The 20,242-nt window shown below is 34.4% G+C and overlaps 3 protein-coding genes across 11 annotated transcripts in view; all 3 read left to right on the top strand.

Annotated features, from left to right (window-relative positions):
• LOC144855530 (putative receptor-type tyrosine-protein phosphatase mosPTP-1) overlaps positions 1-10,456 on the top strand; it is a 42,261-nt gene extending 31,805 nt beyond the window's left edge. For 3 of the 6 annotated variants that reach the window (XM_078713422.1, XM_078713420.1, XM_078713419.1), the window contains 7 exons: positions 279-355; positions 677-979; positions 3,207-3,251; positions 4,921-5,055; positions 5,535-5,677; positions 5,917-6,052; positions 6,334-10,456. In XM_078713422.1, the coding sequence (XP_078569548.1) occupies positions 279-355; positions 677-979; positions 3,207-3,251; positions 4,921-5,055; positions 5,535-5,677; positions 5,917-6,052; positions 6,334-7,146 (1,652 nt within the window). In that variant the 3' untranslated portion in view covers positions 7,147-10,456. The remainder of the gene's footprint in view (positions 1-278; positions 356-676; positions 980-3,206; positions 3,252-4,920; positions 5,056-5,534; positions 5,678-5,916; positions 6,053-6,333) is intronic. The other 3 variants (XM_078713423.1, XM_078713424.1, XM_078713421.1) reach the window with 3 other exon arrangements.
• Positions 10,457-10,732: 276 nt separating this feature from the next.
• On the top strand, positions 10,733-16,857 carry LOC144855547 (urethanase-like). 3 transcript variants are annotated; one of them, XM_078713441.1, is made up of 12 exons: positions 10,733-10,760; positions 11,418-11,469; positions 11,771-12,008; positions 12,456-12,628; positions 13,147-13,286; positions 13,808-14,008; positions 14,219-14,293; positions 14,607-14,772; positions 15,135-15,197; positions 15,364-15,464; positions 15,840-16,026; positions 16,414-16,857. In XM_078713441.1, exons 2-12 carry the CDS (start codon positions 11,430-11,432, stop codon positions 16,659-16,661), a joined length of 1,632 nt encoding a protein of 543 aa, XP_078569567.1. In that variant the 5' UTR covers positions 10,733-10,760; positions 11,418-11,429; the 3' UTR covers positions 16,662-16,857. The 3 variants fall into 3 exon arrangements, with proteins under 3 accessions (XP_078569567.1, XP_078569569.1, XP_078569568.1); XM_078713443.1 differs by lacking the exon at positions 10,733-10,760 and adding an exon at positions 10,960-11,003; XM_078713442.1 differs by lacking the exon at positions 10,733-10,760 and adding an exon at positions 10,983-11,021.
• An 89-nt stretch (positions 16,858-16,946) lies between these two features.
• LOC144855531 (protein MCM10 homolog) overlaps positions 16,947-20,242 on the top strand; it is a 43,132-nt gene continuing 39,836 nt past the window's right edge. Inside the window, exons 1-6 of one of the 2 annotated variants that reach the window (XM_078713425.1) lie at positions 16,947-17,035; positions 17,451-17,698; positions 18,204-18,413; positions 18,758-18,952; positions 19,338-19,698; positions 20,009-20,171. In XM_078713425.1, the coding sequence (XP_078569551.1) occupies positions 17,455-17,698; positions 18,204-18,413; positions 18,758-18,952; positions 19,338-19,698; positions 20,009-20,171 (1,173 nt within the window). In that variant the 5' untranslated portion in view covers positions 16,947-17,035; positions 17,451-17,454. Of the gene's footprint in view, positions 17,036-17,421; positions 17,699-18,203; positions 18,414-18,757; positions 18,953-19,337; positions 19,699-20,008; positions 20,172-20,242 lie in introns of both variants that reach the window. The other variant, XM_078713426.1, reaches the window with a different exon arrangement.

Genomic DNA, 20,242 nt, shown 5'->3' with positions numbered 1-20,242 from the left:
TTATTTTTGAACCAGTTCACTGGGGAACCCCCTACTCATCTTGAATGATGAACTGGGTTGTTTAAAGTGCACATAGGCAAACTATGTACACTTCCTTATCCGAGAAGACTTGTTTCATCACCAGAACTAGGAATGAGTCGGCCTTGAACCATGCCGATATTGTAGGTGTGGTAAACGGTGCCTCTGGTTCAAACGCTTGGCCATTTGACCTGCTGTCAACACTGATGTGCTACACATTTAAGTACATTCATGGTCTTATTGCATATTTTATTTTGTAGTTGAACGGTCTAGAGTTCACATGTCGTCCAAAGCAGGAGAAGAGGGATCTGATTACGTTAATGCAACTTATGTTCCAGTAAGTAACACATCCATCCTTTAAGCTCACTCCCTCATTAGATATTAAGTCTATCTTGTAAGCTCACTCCCCCTTAGATATCATTCTATTTATTTTGCCTTTAAGCAAGACATACAATACATGCAAAGACAAGGAATAACTAGTCAGGATTGTCTATAAAGTCAGTCAAGGTGCTCTCAGATTTAAGCCCTGATGGTAGCCCACCATATTGTATAAGCCCATAGTCCAGCAACTTGCATAATTCTCTGGTTTGAAGTCTAAAATCTAATATCTTTAAAATGATCTTAACACATTATTTACATTTTTTAACAACTATTTTAGGGGTACAGAAAAATCAATGAGTTTATAGTAACGCAGTTTCCACTGGAAAACACGATCTCAGATTTTTGGCGTATGATCTGGGACACAAATTCACCGACAATCGTGATGATATCGAGTAAAGACGACCAGGTAAAAGAGAAATTCTATGAAAGAGTCTGGGATGAGGATCCGGAGGTTGCCAAGATGGAGAAAAGGCTAAGAGACATGGTTGATGATGAGGATGGTGAAGGGGCTAGCGTGACTACTCCCCTTAATTCTACTTCTACTCCTTGCACTGGTGTTAATAATTTGCATGTACCGCTTGTAAGTCTTGCTTCGCTTGTGTCTTTCGCTCATTTCTAATGAATCATGATGAGATACATCAAGTAATCATGATGAAACATTTCATCATCATGATGGAACATTTCATCATCATCATGAAACATTTCATCATCTTGTTGAAACATTTCATCATCATGTTGAAACATTTCATCATCATGTTGAAACATTTCATCATCTTGTTGAAACATTTCATCATCATGATGAAACATTTCATCATCATGTTGAAACATTTCATCATCATGTTGAAACGTTTCATCATCTTGTTGAAACATTTCATCATCATGATGAAACATTTCATCATCATGTTGAAACATTTCATCATCATCATGAAACATTTCATCATCATGTTGAAACATTTCATCATCATGTTGAAACGTTTCATCATCATATTGAAACGTTTCATCATCTTGTTGAAACATTTCATCATCTTGTTGAAACATTTCATCATCATGTTGAAACATTTCATCGTCTTGTTGAAACATTTCATCATCATGTTGAAACATTTCATCGTCTTTGTGTGATTATACATTTCATGATAATCGTCTTTATCATCTCATGATCGCTTCCATGATCATGCTGTTTGTGATATGAGACATAGATCATAAATTGATATCATCACATCATCATTTTATGATAATGTTTGTCGTGATCTTCCTCAACAAAAAAGATAACTTAGTTGTGATCATCATCTTTCTATTCTATAATTGGCAGGCAAACTAAGGAAAAGAAATTAACAATGAATGATTCTATTTATATCAACTCAATCAAATTCTTTTATTAATTATCCTAAATGAATGAAGCTATTAACAAAACCAATAATGAGTTAACAATATTGCATTGTGATCAGATTATTATTATTATTTATTATTTGAATAGTGCATTCATTTTAAACAGTGAATCTAAAATTGATAAGCAATATCTAGAATTATTTGAAAAATTTAAATTTCCCTTAAGCCTGGTTCCCACTGGGATGTGACTGAGTTGATCAATCACAAGTGACAAATTGCTTGTGGTGGGCTTACTGTACGTCCTTGAGTTGCATACAAGTGCGAACCAGCTCTCCAGTATTTTAAACCTATGCAGAGGTATCAGTTTATCTTACCAAACTATATGTTGATATTTTGGCATAATTATGTTGTTTGTTTCAGGTGTATACTGTGTGTATGACTGTTATTGTTTACTGGTGGAGGGTTATTGTTTGATTTTCCCGAGGGGGGTGGATAGGGTTGGGGTATTAGGGGTTTATTTATATGTTTTTAATATTATATGTTTGTAGAATAATGTTATCCTATATTTTCTTTCAATTAAATAGTGTTATAGAAATTAAATTATCATTTTAATATATTCTATATAACAAACATGGTTATTGGGTATCTAGAATAGATGCTTTTGCTAGCATAGACTGCCGTGCATAGGTTAGCATAACATATATACTATAAAATGACACCATGTACATAATCATTATTAAAATCACATATTCATTGTCTGTAATAATGTATATATCCACAAAACAATAATATATAATGGCTTACAATACATAATGATAACAAAGAATGATACTACTTATATTGGAGATATTTAAGAAAATATTTATACATTAATACAATATTACTAATGTATGCAATGCATTACTTGATTTTTAATACATTCAATCTTAATAATTTTTATTTACACTAATAATTCACTAAAGTCAGTTAAGCACGTTGATAGCATACAATACCACGTACTACTTTACACAGAGACCTAACAACACTTTCTTCTTTTCATTCACAAAATCTTGCTTTCTATCATTTCTTGCTTATTATTCATTTCTTGCTCATGCACTGAGTGTTTAAAAGAGGTGGCTATGTTGTTAAGAGGCACTGTTGAATGTTTTAATGGGTGGTATGTTTTTGAGAGTAAGTGTATGACAGAAACAATGAGAAAAGTGTATGTTAGTGAGTCAATAGTTTCATCAATAAGTACTGTATGTGGTTAGGTAAGACAGACAGACAGACAGACTGATGTAGATGTGTTGTGTGAATTATAATTTAATTCTAATTAATTATTTTTTAATGCATGTTATTTTTTACCATCAAGGACAAGAAATATTTGTTTATTTTGCACAAACATTCACAAATAAATCACAATAACTTATTTGTTCATTAAAATATTTAAAACATTCGTTTATTAAAATATTTAAATCATCATGACACTTTCATTGATTTAGGATGAGGCATGTCTGCCACAAGATTCTCCTTTGGATCCACTACAGGTACAATCACATTGCAACAAGCATGTTTGCTGCACGGTGCAACCCATAACAGATCCTAACTAAATTCCATGGCAACAATACATGCACATTAGATAAGACTTTGCATTTGGTTTAAAATCTAATAATATTAGTGGTACAGTAGCACAGATAAGCACAAGCTTCTTTTTCAGACCTTTCGACATAATTGTGTTTCCACATTCACATTTTCATAAAAGGGTAACTAACTGTAAGCCTAAATTTTCTAATTTAAAACATGCATTTACAAAAAACATTAACAAAAGATTTAAAGTTTCTGATTAATATACATACATGTTTTTTTAATTGAAATTCGGAACAAATCACTACAATTCAAACTCTAGTGACAAGTAAAACTTGTAAATTTGGAAAATAGCCAACACATTTCAGTTACATACAAATATTTGACTATACACCAACAAAGATTCTTCTCATATAACTTTAACTGTTTTATTGAGATTACAGTTAAATAATATAAACATTGTATATTAATATATATTTTAAAATTTGAAAATATACTCAATTATTATTTCCATTTTAATTGGCAAAATAAAATTGAATCTTGATAAAATAAATAGTACAAGATATTAGGACGCGCTATATCTAACGACGATTGATCTTAATGACACTTAAATAGTGGTATCTTGTAATAATTACTTAACAATGATTTTGAATGTTAACAAGTGTGCATGTGTGAAGTGTCCAGGAAAGCATTACCTTAATTACACACAGTGGCATGATCTTAATGATTAATATCCTTAATAAATGATTTCTTTTTCGTGATCTCAAGTATCACTTTATCGCAAACATCCTATAAGTTAATACTTCCTGAAACCATTGACAGCATTGTTGAATTTGATGTATGTAAATAAACAAACTACGCTACAGCATTTTGATAAGCGAGTATCATGTGGACAATGATGCAATCCATAAAAAATATTTAAAAAAAACATTTTGTTTGTTTGCTTGTTTGATTCAAATCTACAAGCTCTAGATAACCAAAGCATTATTGTATATTACACAAATATGTATAGCCAAAACAAGTGTATACAGTCCAAAGAAGTATATATAACCAAAACAAGTATCTATAATTACATATAACAAAATAAAACCTGGGCATACTGTATAGCCATTTTTTGCACAGATATATAACACAATTATATTATTAAGATTATTTTTTTAAATCACAATCACAACACAAACCAGGAAAAGGTTTAGTCTTTCTCAACACAAAATTAAATCGATTATACATTTTCACAGCACTGTTCTCAATAAGTGAATAAATTGCACATTGTCATAAAAAAAAAGAATAAATAGATAAAATAAAAAATAAATCTTTTAAGAATTATTTATAAGTTAAAAGAGGTCCGAGTACACTTATTACATTATTTTAGTACACAGGTAGTGCAGTTTTATCAAATAGAAAGCTTTTAATTTGGGGCAACTTAAGACCTACATAACATGTTGTTGTGTTTGTTGCCTGGATCTAGAATCCACAAAAACAGGGACGAGAAATCACAAAGAATTAACATGACACATCTAGGCCATGGGTTGTCACAAATCAAACACTCCCAAATACTGATGAATAAATACTGATAAATGAGGATTAAAAGAAGTTTGAAATCATTAGCTTATGTCCTGCTTACATTCCTAGGCACTAGATGAACCAGTGTACTGGCCAACGAGCAGGGACAATCCTATGGTGTTTGGAAATTTCAAAGTAAGCTTTGTGGAAGAGGAACATCATTTAGGGTTCATGACCCGAGAGTTTGTTCTTGAATCGACTCAGGTTAGTGTCAAAGGTCATTTATACTTGATTCGTTCATTCATTTTAACTGAATTACAACTATATATTACATATTATACCATGGACCTATAACCTAATTTAAAGGTCCATGCATATACTGTATTGTATTTACAACTTTGTGTTAAGACTAGTGGTGTAATGCAGTCTTAAGTTCTGTCTACACTATCAAACTAGTGTGACCAAAAAAATGGGATTTACCCAAACATGGTAGTTGGTACATGGTATGTACAAATATCATGTCCATTTTTGGGCACATCACATTTGTTGTCACACAGATAGTGTAGACAGAGCTTTAGTTTAGCACTCCAACCCTGGGTAGCTGCATTGGTCCCCTCTAAGCTCTGCTGCCCCTGAGTTTAGACAGCGAGTGCTCATAGCCTTTACGCCACTGGTTAACACACTCATGGAATATGTCTATTTTAATATACTGTTTAATAAGCTATGTTATTACTTAATATTAGGATGAGTATGAACTTGATGTTAAGCAATACCGTTGCACTTACTGGCCTGAGAGCTGTTCTCCATTGCACACAGCGTTTGACCTTATTAAAGCTGTACAAGATAGAAGCTTGAATAACGATGGGCCAATCACAGTTCATGACAAGTAAGTTACTGTATCTATTATTTGTAAAGTATCATAGTCAAATAATGTAACACAGTGTCACATATGTATCACATATAAACCCTGTATGATCAAACCTGTATAAACAAAAAATACAGGTGCCACATTTGATAAATATGTGACGCTGTATTACTTAAGCTCTGTCTACACTATCAAACTTTATGCGACAAAAAAAATGTGATATGCTAACATCACAACCTACTAAACAAATCGTTTTTCAGATATGGCAGTACAAATGCAGGAACGTTCTGCGCACTTAGCGCCCTCTATCAACAAATGAACAACGAGGAAACGATTGATATCTATCAGATTGCCAAACTTTACACGTTTCGACGAAAGGGCATGTTCACAGACAAGGTATGATATTGTTTTTAGTTTCAATTACCAGATATCACCGACAGTTTTAAGTCCCCGGTGTACTAGTACACACACAGCCACTGATCATAACTGGGCGCTCTGGGAGACCAGTCTTTGACTGAAGAGTATAAATAAATAACAAATTCAATATTTGGGTCAGCAGATTTGAACCCAGTAATTGGTAGCAAGCAATACAGTGCCTTGCCAGGTACATCACAATATCCTCTCAAAGACCCCACTTATTTGGTCCGCTTATGATTTTTAAATTTCTATCTTTACAGAGAGACTATTTCTTTTTGTATCGTGCAATGCAAAGTATCTACGCTGCTGAGCAGAATGTTAGAACGTTAAGTCTACACAACCAAAACTCAGTGGATGAAAAACACAGATGGGCGTTATTTGGCAGCCACAAAGACTCCAGTGTAAAGCGTGTCAGCTCGGTTAGGATGAGTCGTAGCGACAGTAATAGTAGCCGGTTGCGAAGTCACACGATAACCGGCAATAGAAACAGTCGTTCGTCGAAAGGTACCAAAAAGGCACTTGATCGGCGTAGACGTACCCAACAAAGCTTTGACGCCGCAGACCTGGACAAAGATCCGGGATCGATCCCTGGAGAATTTTACGAACTCGGAAATATAAGATCCAAAAAGAAATCAACAATGAAGGAATCGCAATCTACGCCAAGTTCACCCGCATTTGACAATCCCGACGGATTTAAAATTCGCGATAAATCACACATTGGCGGAAAAGAACGACCAAAATCTGACTACATTACTGATAATATTAAGTTCAAAAAAGACAATGAGAAAATTAACGGTGAGACTGCCATTCCTAAAACTGGAAACGGTAGAATTAGGCCGCAGTCGGAAGCTTTTAATAATACGAATAATACATTGGTGGAAGAAACTGAAAATGAGACTTCCGAACTTAACACGAGTAAGAATGATGACGACACACCACTTGAAGGGAAACCTGTGTCTGCACCAGGTAATGATGTCTGTATACCAATGGAAGACATTTCAGCATCAGTTGATGAAGTATCACCGCTTAAACCTTTGATGGTCAACGGCATCGATAATGACGTGCACTTGTAGTAAAAGAATTTACTGATTATACCGTATAAAATAAACTGTTGTCTGCAAATAGAACAGATTAGATATAAAGCATTTGTAACTGATAAATATTTAGAGACAGTCCGAGTCAGAACAGATGAAGCTTGAAGTTTTCAAGCCGCAAGTACAACGCAAGGTCAATCACAAGTGATAGCTTGGATGATCTGTCGTGTCATGATTTGTGAAATTATTCACAGCGTACTTACATACAGTAGGAACCAAACTTAAGTAAGAACACTGCGACACATAGATATGTAATTCTAGAAAGTAAACTGCAACAAATATGCTTTGTGTGAAATATTGTGAAAGTTTGCGAAAAGAAATACGAAATATCTCCTACAGTTTAGTATGTAACGTTCATAGCAATACTAACACTGTTGCTATTTGTGGCAGCGGTGTATAGTATATATTAAGCCATAGTCAAATTAGTAACACTGAAGTATTGTCCGTTACACTGAAGTATTGGAAGTTGTTTGCTGTTAGTAAATGGGCTGGTGATTGTACATCTTACGTATAATGGATAGGTGTGGCTCCCCCTGTATAAGTAGGCGTGGCTTGTTCATCGAGATAAATACAAGCAGCAGGCATGATGTGGCTTCAATAAAGATAGAAATAGACGAGGCAACAATTGAACATAGTTGCTTTTAGACTGAAACTAAAATAAAGAAAGCTTTGTTAATAACTAGATTTAATATATATATGTTTTATCTGAGACAACACGTCTTAAGTTTTATCTAAATTAGTGGTAGTAATATAGGATAACAGATTGTTGATACTTTTATTAAAAATATCTTTAATTAATCAATGTAATTTTAAAGAAAGAAAAACAGTAATATTATATTATCTACTACATTCCCGGTTTATAATTTAGCATCCAACTAACAACTTCTTTCTGTTCCTGCCGACTTCGGCTGTCGTTTGTGTGTGCTAATGTTTTGTATGCATTTATTTTGATATGCAAACCTTTTTGGTCGTGGAATACAATAACATGTACTTCTCTTTATAGCAGTTTACTGTCCATAGAGATAGATACTATGGCCCATAGAGGGATACTATGGCAAGCTGTACTGTCCATAGAGATAGATACTATGGCTGTATTGTCCATTGAGGGATACTATAGCAAGCTGTACTGTCAATAGAGATAGATACTATGGCCAACTGTACTGTCCATAGAGGTATACTATAGCAAGCTGTACTGTCCATAGAGATAGATACTATAGCAAGCTTTTACTGTTTACTGTTCAAAAGGCATTGCCAGGCAGTGTACCCTACTAAAATGTAGCATTACATAAAATAGTGGCTGTTCCATGAGAGGTTTTAAATATTGATCTATGGTGCAGATGCGTGTATAAAATTTTATTGCTGAATCTGTTTAAACACTTTGTTTCTTACAGATAATATTTTATATTTTGTTTGTAAATTCTTCATATTTATATAATGTTTTGATTATTTTTATATTCTCATTTTAAATTATTATTTATTATTTGTGTTTTTCATAATGCATTTTAAATAAAGTTATTTTACTGTTTTATTATAATTAGTAATATTTTTTGTACACAGAGTGTAATTCTGTGTAGATAATTAAATTTGTACTTACTCCTTCTACAGATACTGTGCCAGCCTACACCTTCCCATTTCATGGCATCTGACCCTTTCTCCAAATTTGAGGGACAGTGGGTGTGGTTGATGTGGGGTTACACCTGCATCATCGCAGTATATGTGATAAAGTATACACAATATATACTTACTCAAAATTGACCCAAATGGTTCGTATTGGTGCATTTATTTATATCAGCTAGTTGATTTTTTAATCCAAAAGTCTTTCATAATTTTAGTTATCAAATATATTTTCGATCAACTGTATTAATTGAATTCATTTAAGAGAAAGAGTGACTAAAATAATTATTTGATTTACATATTTTAAAGCTTTTTTAAAGAATGGTTGGATTTCAACAAGTAATATCTATGTCAATGGATGATTATGCTTGATAAGGTCATTACACACGTTCAGGGCGTGTATGTCCATATATGGGACCATAGATAAAATGTGACCATAGATAAAATGTCATGTCAACAGTATAGTAATTCATATGTAGAATAAACCCATGTCTGTGTCAATATATTGTTGTTGCCTAAAATCTTTACCCAAATATCAAATTGATGTGTATAGCACTGGCAGTGTATACTTTGTGTTTGATTATTTTACACGTATAAACATAGTGCTGGTCCAATTTTGATGTTTTATTCATTATTGTAAAAGTGAAATGCCTTTTGTTATACTAAACCATGTCATGTGTTTTTGGTAATACAGTTTAAATGTATAAGCACCAATATATTACGTAATAGACCTTTCACACACTGACCTTTCACCCCTGACATTTCACCCTTATGTAATAACAATTATGAGGAATACCAAATTATATTTAGTGGTGTGAGGAGTAGTTAGATGCCAAAAATGACAGATTTTATTCAATAATAATGATAATAAAAATGTAATAATTCCCTCTCTCTCTTGTTAATATATTTCCATATACTAATTTTTTTTTTCTTGATACGTTATTATTTTTGGTATCTCTATTTATAAATAAACTTTTGTTTAAACTTTGAGGGTAATTTCTTTTCCCGTTGGCAACAATAACTCTTTTCAAGTTTTTCAAGGCCATTGTGTGTTTTTTATTGTTATTAAACAGTAATCATGTCATGTGTGTACAACAATAGCACCTGGATACTGTTTGGCTATATGCACTCTGATTTCGATATAGACGATATATATATATTTTTTGTAAATGCAGTACTGTTATTTTCGTAACTTTTCCATAAAAAATGAGTACAACTTACTATAAAGCTCTGTCAACACTATCAAACTAGTTTGACAAAGTGTGATGTTCCCAAATATGGTGGCGATATGCCCAAATATGGTAGTAATAGGGCACATCACATTTTTTGTCACATGAAGTTTTTGATAGTGTAGACAGAGCTTATCATATTTGTGCACATAACTAGAATATTTGGGCACATCACTACCATATTTGGGCACATTTTTGTCAGACTAATTTGATAGTGGGGACAGAGCTTAAAAGGATAATTTTAATTTAGAAAAATAATGTTTCAACATTGTGTAGGTAGATGAACTTGAATATTGTTATTTTATATCAGTGGTGCATATATTGTGAACTTTAACCCCTGACACGTCATTTACTTTTGATGCTTCATAATATTTAAGGTCATTTGTGAATGTAGACTCATTTTAATGTATTTTCTATATAATATGTGAATAAATATATAAAAAATATATATTTTTAATCTAGTTTTTTTTCTCGAGCTATTTTTCGAATAAAAATTACTGTACTATAACTTTTTAAATGGACAAATTTCACCATTAAATTTTTAAAAGTGTTTTCTTTGCCCAGAGGAAAACATTTTTTTCGTACCTACATGGATTAACTTTTCCTTTCCGAGTGGAGAACTCCAAATGTAACAGCAACATACGCACCCCTCCAGCATAGTGGTATGACCTATTTTATACCCGAGTTTATTGGTTTTATTTGTTTTGTTATTGGCAAGTTGCGGGTGGAAGAAGAAGTGTATAGTATTAGGTAAGTCATATATTCGTTTGTGTTTTAAATGTCGATAATAAAAATATTAATCTTTGTGCTAATATACAGATTGAATGCCAGCCAACTAACTTATTTAGAAGCTGTGACGTAATCATAGACCTACGTGAGACAACCAATGGAATTTGATTTACAATTGAACTAAAATGGATGAATGAGCACAGTTAAAACAGTGATAACAAAAATATTTTACGTTGTTCTTTTAAAGGACTACAGTAGCTGCGGGTATGTGTGTCGAATCGGGTATGTACTCTTGTATTAGTAATTGTTTCGCCGTATGCGTTGTGTATACTTATCGGGGACGTCCCCAGAAAATTGGATAACCGTAAATTCTCCGTTTGGATTTGGTGGAGGCCGGATTTGACCCGACAAATTTGCATGGTGGACATCGGTCACTCGGGACTGTGTAATGAAAAAAAAATCGTATCATTTTTAAGCACCTGGAAAATGCTGCTGGCACCGGAAAACCACCAGAATTGAATTTCCGTCAGCAGTCAGTCCAAATATACAATTGGAATGTATAAAGGTCTAACACACTAATAATAATAGAACTGCAGATTGTAGACGATAGTATCATAACCTAATTTAACAGATTTTGGCCCTTCAATATTAATTTGTTTTTCTTTTTAAACACTGTAGACGTTTGTAACTATGAATTGTGGTTCCTCCGAGACAAAAACTGTTAATGATGGTAAGTAATCTTCCATCTCATTTCATGTCACTTTACTTTCCCCCTACCACTACCCTCACACCCTCTACTACCACCCTCACACCCCTACCACCATCCTCACACACCCTACTACCACCCTCACACCCCTACCACCACCCTCACATCCCCTACCACCATCCTCACACCCCCTACTACCACCCTCACATCCTCTCCCACACACCTCTACCCTCTCACCGTACCCCATGACCTCTACCCTCTCACCGTACCCCATGTTTTGCTCTAAAACACTCTTGCCTATTGACTTTACACAACTTATTTTCAGATGATCTGTACTGCTCTCGTCCAGTTCAAGTCCCAAGCATAAACAAAGTGGAAGAGTTGAGCAAACGTGCTGGCTTTGATCTTACCGACAATGAAGTGAAGGAGTATAGAGAGGTGATGAAAGGAATTGTGGAAGGATTCAGTACAGTGGAGAAACTAAACGAACCAAGTCTACCAGTCAAGTATCTACGGCTTCCGGGATATAGGCCATCAGAAGAGGAAAACTATTTAAATGCTTGGTAAGTAAAGCTCTGTCTATACTATCAAATTGTATGTGACAACAAAATGTGACGTGCCCATGTATGGACACGATGGTGTCATATTTGGAAATATCACTTCCATATTTGGGCACATCACACTATTTTTGTCAAACTAGTTTGATAGTGTAGATAGAGCTTGACGCTTGGTTCCCACTAGGACTCAACGCAAGTAATTGACCAATCACAAGCAATGCATTATCATTCGCTTATTATTGGTCAACTCACTTGCGTTGCGCTTACGTTCTTGTTGTGTGTACGTCAAAATGCGAACTTGGCTTAAGCGTTGGGTCTTTATTGTTCCCATATTAAAAATAAAAAATAAATGCATTTAATAGTAATAGCGTTACGCAATGGACCTTATACAAGTTCTCTTTCAATGTGAATCAAGTTTTATTTTTATAAAGAAATAATAAAAGGTTTCCATAGGTCATGGAGAACAGAGATCCAAGGAGCAATAGAGGGTCCTCTACACGGAAAGAGGGTGGCAATAAAAGATAATGTTGCGGTGTATGGTGTTCCTATGACGGCAGGATCGTGGACTTTGGAGGGGTACATGCCAGAGTTCGACGCCACGGTGGTGACAAGAATACTTGATGCTGGTAAGGTCATTGCTGCTCTGCTTGTAAAATTGCAAATTACAAAAGAAATCCAAATTTATTTATAGATACAAAGAAGTAAATAACAAAAAGAAAACGCACGTGCTTAATCCTGTCGCACAAAAAGAAAGTTACTAGAGTGGAACGGAACCAAACTTGAATTGGTTGCAAGATGCATGATTGTTAACCCATACTATGAGAATGGCCGTGTGAAAACACTCTCCAAATTGAAGTACATGAACTTCTTAAATAATAATTCTTATTATAATAAAAGTCTTAGTATTGTTGACTTGTGAAATACTACGATTCTTAACTTAGTTAGTAAATTAGTAAACATTATTTGTATCAATGTAGTAATTATGTACTGTACTTTCATGCATATATCTATATATTTCCTCCATGTTTTATGTAACCAAACGAAATAGCACCAGTGTAACACGTGTAGTCCCACAAATATATATAATGTTATCAGCTTATGTTAATTTATATAATGATAATGATATACTGTTGATCGTTTTAAGGTGGAGTTATCAAAGGAAAGGCAAACTGTGATGACCTTTGTAGAGGTGGCACTGGTTACCTTGCCGCCAAAGGGCCGGTACTGAATCCGTACAACAATGAATATATAGCCGGTGGTTCCAGTGCTGGTAGTGCAGTATTAGTTAGTAGATATATTGCAGTGACGGAATTAGAAAAGGACGCAACCTCCACGCGGCGCAACCTCCACGCATGCGCGGCAATATACTCTTGTATTTTAACCTACACATTCTATTCAATTCTCAATTCTTCATATTTACTACAGCATCTCAATAGAGATAGCTCTACAAATAAATTTAAGCAGAAAGAAATATTAAATGGTAAAGTAAAACAGTTATAAAGTGGCAAGATGTCAGAAAACAATATTCATTCATCAGAGCTAGCTAATTGTTATTATCATTCTTTCCTGTGCAAACATTTCTGGATCCGACATTGCAATGAAGTACCGCCGTGTATTTACAAAATATACAAATCCAAATATTAATCTATTAGATATTTTCAAGGTAACTTATGTAAATAAAATCTTGATAATTCAAGAAACCTATTGATTCGTTAAAATATTAATTGAAAGTATTTTTCATTCTTACGAATTAAGAGACTTTACTATATATATATTTGTCTTTACTTATTTAATTTGGTATTTAGGTTGCAACGGGTGAAGTTGATATGGCCATTGGATGTGACCAGGGTGGTTCTATCCGGTACCCTGCAAGCTGCTGTGGTATCGTAGGCCTTAAACCAAGCTATGGTCTTGTACCATATACCGGAGTACAATGTGCGGAACCATCACTTGACCACCTAGGACCAATGGCAGGCAACGTCTATGACTGTGCCTTACTTCTAGAAGTGAGGAGGATCGGATCATATTATCATTTAAAAAAAATCATATTAATTCATGAAGAGCAATAATGTTCACACTTATACAACTGTCAACATTATCAGACTTTATGTGACAAAAATGTGATGTGCCCATATATGGATGATGTCATATCACTACCATATTTGGGCACATCACCACCATAATTGCACACAAACACAATGCTTTCTCTTCCTTAGGTGATTGCAGGTTATGACCACGGACTTGATGCTCGCCAACCTACACACATTTCAAAAGTAAAATATACTGCTGCGGTATGTTGTTGTTTAAAAAAACAATATGTATTGATTGTCTCCAATACAATTATTTTTGCACTGTTGGTTTTATCAAGGCAATTTAATAACAGGACACTAAGCTTGCCTTGCCAAGATAGAAACTTTGAACAGTCCTTTGATCTTACGTCTGGCTGCGACAAATACCAACAGTACGTACATCTCCGCGGCGCGCTGTGTTTGTTTAGGGGGCGTGGAGAACTGATCGTGTCGCAGTCATATATAAACCCTTTGATCTCCGGAGATCAGATTCGTGTTGTTAGATTGCCTTGGTTTAATTTATCAAGTATTTTAGTTAGATACAACAGATTTGAGTAGTTACAAGATAGGAATACTGAAAGAGGGATTCGAACACAGCCATTCTGATGCCAGAGTAAACAAACTTATTCGAGAGTCTGTGGGGAAATTCAAGCAAGTTGGCGCTGATCTTCAGAAGGTCACGGTACCAATGCATAAACACGGTACAAACATTGCATTTTCACTATATATATAAAAAAAAACAGCTTTACAACGGTTCCAAAGTTTGTTTTTTTTCTCGAAATCTTGTCCCATCCATCGATTACATACATTCGTTCGTTCGTTCGTTCATTCGTTCGTTCGTTCGTTCGTTCGTTCGTTCGTTCATTCATCCATTCATCCATTCGTCCGATCGCTCTTTCTTCGTTCGTTCATTAATTCATCCATTCGTCCGTTCGTTCTTTCTTTCATTCATTCATCCATTCGTTCTTTCGTTCATTCATTCATCATTATTCAGTATCACCGTAACGTATAAACCAACATTATTTCAACAAGATATCTTTACATTTGTCTTTATTGATTTCAGGAATAGTACTTGAAACTTGTATTACATTTACTGGAGAATATGATACAGTAATAAAAGGTGGAGGTAAGTAGAAGGATTGTCATATAATATGCTACAGATAGCATAAGCCTATCGCCAATAATTCACGAACATTCTTTATAGAAAAAGTTATAAAATGACATTTCCATGTTTGATTGCCATGACCTGGATTGATTGTTTTTCCGTTTTTCTCTATTCTCTTTCAAAATAGGTAACGGAAGCGGCCGTAGAGGATTTTACTCTACAAGCATGACGGATGCTGTTAGCAGAGGGATCAAGACGCACTCTAACGACCTACAGCCAACAATGAAGGTGTGGATTTACTAGCAAAAACAACAAGAAACTTGATAAACTTATTCTTTAAGGGCCTAAAAAACGAGGGGTTTCATTAATTGAGTTTATGGTTAAATTGCTCAACGGAAACCGTCCCCCCCCCCCCCCCCACCCCTAGTAGAAACGGGCCATTACGTCTCTCTTTTTTTGGTCCAATCTACATCATTACAAAAACATGACATAATACAAAATAATAGGAATGTTAACACAAAGTTAACTGATTCGAATGCCGAACTACGGATATAGACCTATTGTCACGGTATACATTCATTTAATTTCGATATGATCATAAAATGAATACATTATTTTCAACAGAACCCTTTACTTACACAAAAATCTTTTAAACATTTGTAGCTAGCCTGGATGCTTGGTGATTATATGAAAAACGAATATAATGGCAGATATTACGGAAAGGCGCAGAATCTGGTACGAGCTCTCGCTGCTGAGTTCGATAAAGTCTTTAAAGATGTTGACGTCATAGCAATGCCAACAATACCGTTTCCCCCAAAAAAGATACCAAAGAAAGATTCGTCAGTTAAAGGTACAGTCTCCGTTTATACTCCTAGAAAACGTCAGAAAAGTTATACTTTGACTATCCTCGTGGTAAATAATGTTACCAGGGAAGTTAATTTCGTCCCTGGCTATAACTATTTGTTAATAATAATTGATACGGTACTCTACTACAGGTGAAGGGATGTAGTAGGTGAAGGGATGTAGTGGCTGTAGGATGAGAACGCAAAGATAAATGGAAAATTATTTATTTACATTTGTTAATCAATAGGAAATAAATAGTCATATTCTTTCTTTCTCTGGGTAATGATAATGTGGATGATATGGGTGAAATGAAAAAAAAAACCCAATGGTTTACGTCCAAAAAAAAATTACTTGTGGCTGATGTCATTCTGGTTATTTTTCGTTTCTTTTTCAGATTGCATTGAACTAGTATCAGGTTTGGGTAGCAACGCCAGGTCATTCAGTCTAACTGGCCATCCAGCTTTATCTATCAACGCTGGGTTTATAGACGGACTACCGATTGGAATGATGCTAGTGGCTAAAATGTTTGACGAGAAGACACTGTTGAAAGTGGCTTACGCTTTTGAAAAACTTAATGAACAATCTCTTCGAGGTGCAGCCACATGTTTAGGTTTAAAAAAGGAAAGAAAAAGAAAACCGTAAACATACGATATAGACCTACAGATTAAATAAATGCATGCATATTATAACCATTGTTGATACCCTTCAGACACAATAAAATAATAATGATATAAAACGCATGTTTGTCTAATTATAAACATTTTGGTAATACTTAAATAAAATATTAAATACAACTAACATTGCGTTTCACTATCAAAATGTAGGCTATGTTCTTTTAATAAAATAAAAAATGTTTTCAAAAGTATTTTGTCTATAGAGGGCGATATTATTTTTTCTTTAGTAACATTTTGACTATAGAGGGCGAATGTTATTTTTGACTGACTGGCGCGAAGTTTATGTCTTTTAATTTAGATATTTTATTATTAAAACTAAGCCTATACAATTATTTGCAAAAAGTAAGTATATAGGCCTATACCTAGGCTACCTACATAAGATTAAAAAAGAGCCTTTAGAACTAGGGCCAGAGGCTAGGTTAGGCCTAGGTTAGCTACTCTAGCTAGCCTACTAGAGGCCTACGTAGCTACTACTACTACTAGTAACTAGTACTACTAACTAGGCCTAGCCGGCACTACTGTACTTTCGCACCTAACTGGGCATAAGACTTCAAGGTCACTCACCATTACCACACCTCGCAGCAGGATAATGTTTTTAAATTGGGTAAGCTCGAGAGATTGATTGATTAAGGTGCGTGAGAAATCGACGATTATAATGATGGTGTGACGGTGAGTGCAAAAACGCATTACATTTATTATTATTATTATTCATGTACTTTTTTTGCTAGACCTGGTGAATTCATTCCTCTTTTTTAAGGACGATGGGTGATGAGTATGATGACTACGATGATCTGGATGTTCTAACGTCGCTGTTAGGAGACGACGAGGGCGATGCAAACCCTTATGATGTCAAACCAGATGTTAAGTTTAAATACAAGAAATCAGACATTTCTAAAAATGGTGAAGCTAGCCTAAGTTTGATTGACAAAAGCAAACAAGATGGAGGAGTAAAAAGAAGGAGCAGTGGTAGCAGTGATGAAGATAAATCAAAGCATGAATTGCTTGGTAACTTGTGATTCGTATAATTTACCTTTTTTTTAAGTTAAAAAACAGGAATCGCCATTTTTGTAAAATTCCTAAATGATATATCCTGACACACAAATGATACTTCAATTGATTTACCTAGTGGAAAGGCTAATTTACACAGACAAGCGGTAACGGTAATAAAAATATAGAATCTATGTTTCCGCTGAGGGTAGATACAGATTCTATGTGGGACAAGCTATGCGGTTTTCCGCTTACCGTTACCACTCGTCTGTGTAAAATGGCCTTAAATGGAAGATTGTGTAATTGGAAGGTTTCACACATGTTATTTCTCTAGTACCTGTTAACTACACAGTACAGAGTATAAACATTGTTAAAAATTAATGGGTGGCATTATACTTGGATTAACTTATGGGATTACCAAAGTCTTATATTTGAATTTAGCATAAATTAGGGATGGGGTTATACTTGAGGATGGGCTACACTTGGTCATATACATGATATGTTTTTGTTGAATTTTTTTTAGATGAAATGGAGAAAATGAAAAAACGAATGCAAGAATTGGAGTCGCAACTAAAAATAAAAGAGAAAACAAATATGAAGGAAGAAGCAAATGAATTCTCAGAAGCAATGGATGCTGAAGTAGAAAAGAAGAAGACTGCTAAATGTAAACTAAAAGAAATAAATAAAGTGAAGAAGAAGAAAATTGAAAATGACAAAATGACTGAACTCTCAGGTAAGTAAAGTTTAGAAAAATTTGTTTTTTTCCTTAATACATCCCTTATGTTACAGCCTTTTTAAAAAATTGTGAGAATTTTGTTTATGCATGTAGATTAGTAAATCATGTGAGATTTACATCCAACCTGTAAGGACCTAACGCAACGTAAGTTAGTTGACCAATCACAAGCAATAGATTATTCAAACTGTCGCTAGTCATTGGCCAATACACTTGCAGTTACGTCATTGCGTTCCTAGTGGGAATTTTGTATTTTGAGTATTTTGTTTTCAGAGTTGAATAGACGAATAAATTCAATAAACATTCATTATTTGTATATATTGAAAGTTCTTTTCATATTGTAGGTATAACTTCTGAAGATTTATTTGGATGTGACGATGATTGGAATGTAGAAGATGGCGATGAAAACAAATCTGAATGCAGTGACTCGCCTCCTGATGATGAGAATTCTAAAAATACTTCACCAAATTCAATGTTCAATAAGAACAAACAAAGGACAGCACATTCACCAAACACAAGAACTGTGCTACAAGAAAAAAGTATGATTTCATTATAAACCTTAATTTAAGCACCCGCTTATAACTCCTTTGTTGTCTGACAGGTCACTAAACAGTCCCGAATGACCGTTGTGCACCCTGCATATTTGCCGTGTCAACTCCGCCCTCCAAAGCCCCACTAAATCCAGACATACAACCATTAAAAACTTGTTAAGTAATAATCAATAACTCAGATTTCCGGAGATGTCTCCGGAATTTCAAGTTTCGTAATGCACCCAATGACAAAAAAACACTACTTAAACGATAAAGTCCCAAATCAAATATGGCAATTGTAACAACAAGTTTAGGGAAAAGGATTTTGTAAATTTTCTATTGAGTATATGAATGATATTAACTAACCACTTGTGTACCATATCTTGACCCACAGCCAGTCCATACAAGTGTTCACTTTGTGATATGCAATTCAACAACTTTGACTCGTACAATTTACACCAATTCCAACACCGTAAGGAGCCTTCGCATGAATGTAAAAACTGCAACAAGAGTTTCACGAGTGTACTATCACTTAAAGCACATTTAAGGTCACACAGTGAAAGCCCTTCAGATCAGAGTAGGACACCCACAACAAGTAGAAACCAAAGTAAGGCAAATGAGTTGAATTGCAATAACAAAAGAACAATAGCATCGTCAAGGGAGTCTGGCGCCCTCAAAGGCCAGTTGTCCGTCAAAAAACGCAAGATAGAAGAAGATAATTTTGAAACTGATGGTTTTTCACAAATAAGAATTGTGTAAGTAAATATATCTACTGATACTAGTGAAGTGAGGTTTGTGGTACACCGTGGAGTAATAACATACCAACCAAAATGTCATTCTCAACTTTACTTAATATATTTTTTAATCACATGTTGTACCACAAACCTGACTTTGCTAGTGTTTATTCACCATGCAAACCTATATATATATTGAATATATTGAGGTTTAATTAAATGAAATAACTATTTGATTTATGTACTGGTATAAAATAACGATTGATTACAAATTAGCAGGCCACCATATTGTTATTTATGATTATTTATTTATATTATTATTTATTTTCAGAAACCCACTGATATCGTCGTCTACATTTAAACAATATATTGGTGAAAGAAAATTCATACGAATGTCTATTATGAAGTCGTACTTGAGCGGAGGTGAAATTGAGGGAAACTGGGTCACTTGTGGGGTCATAATATCTAAGACACCACCAAAGACCAGTGCTAAAGTAAGTTTATCTTATAAAGAGTATTACAAAATATTAATGCAGTTTAGCAGTGTCCCTGGAAAGAAAGGTTC

The sequence above is a fragment of the Antedon bifida genome, chromosome 11 (genome assembly GCF_963402885.1).
Source record: "Antedon bifida chromosome 11, ecAntBifi1.1, whole genome shotgun sequence".
In the NCBI taxonomy this organism is placed as follows: Eukaryota; Metazoa; Echinodermata; class Crinoidea; order Comatulida; family Antedonidae; genus Antedon; species Antedon bifida.
This window is presented reverse-complemented; position numbering and strand designations above follow the sequence as displayed.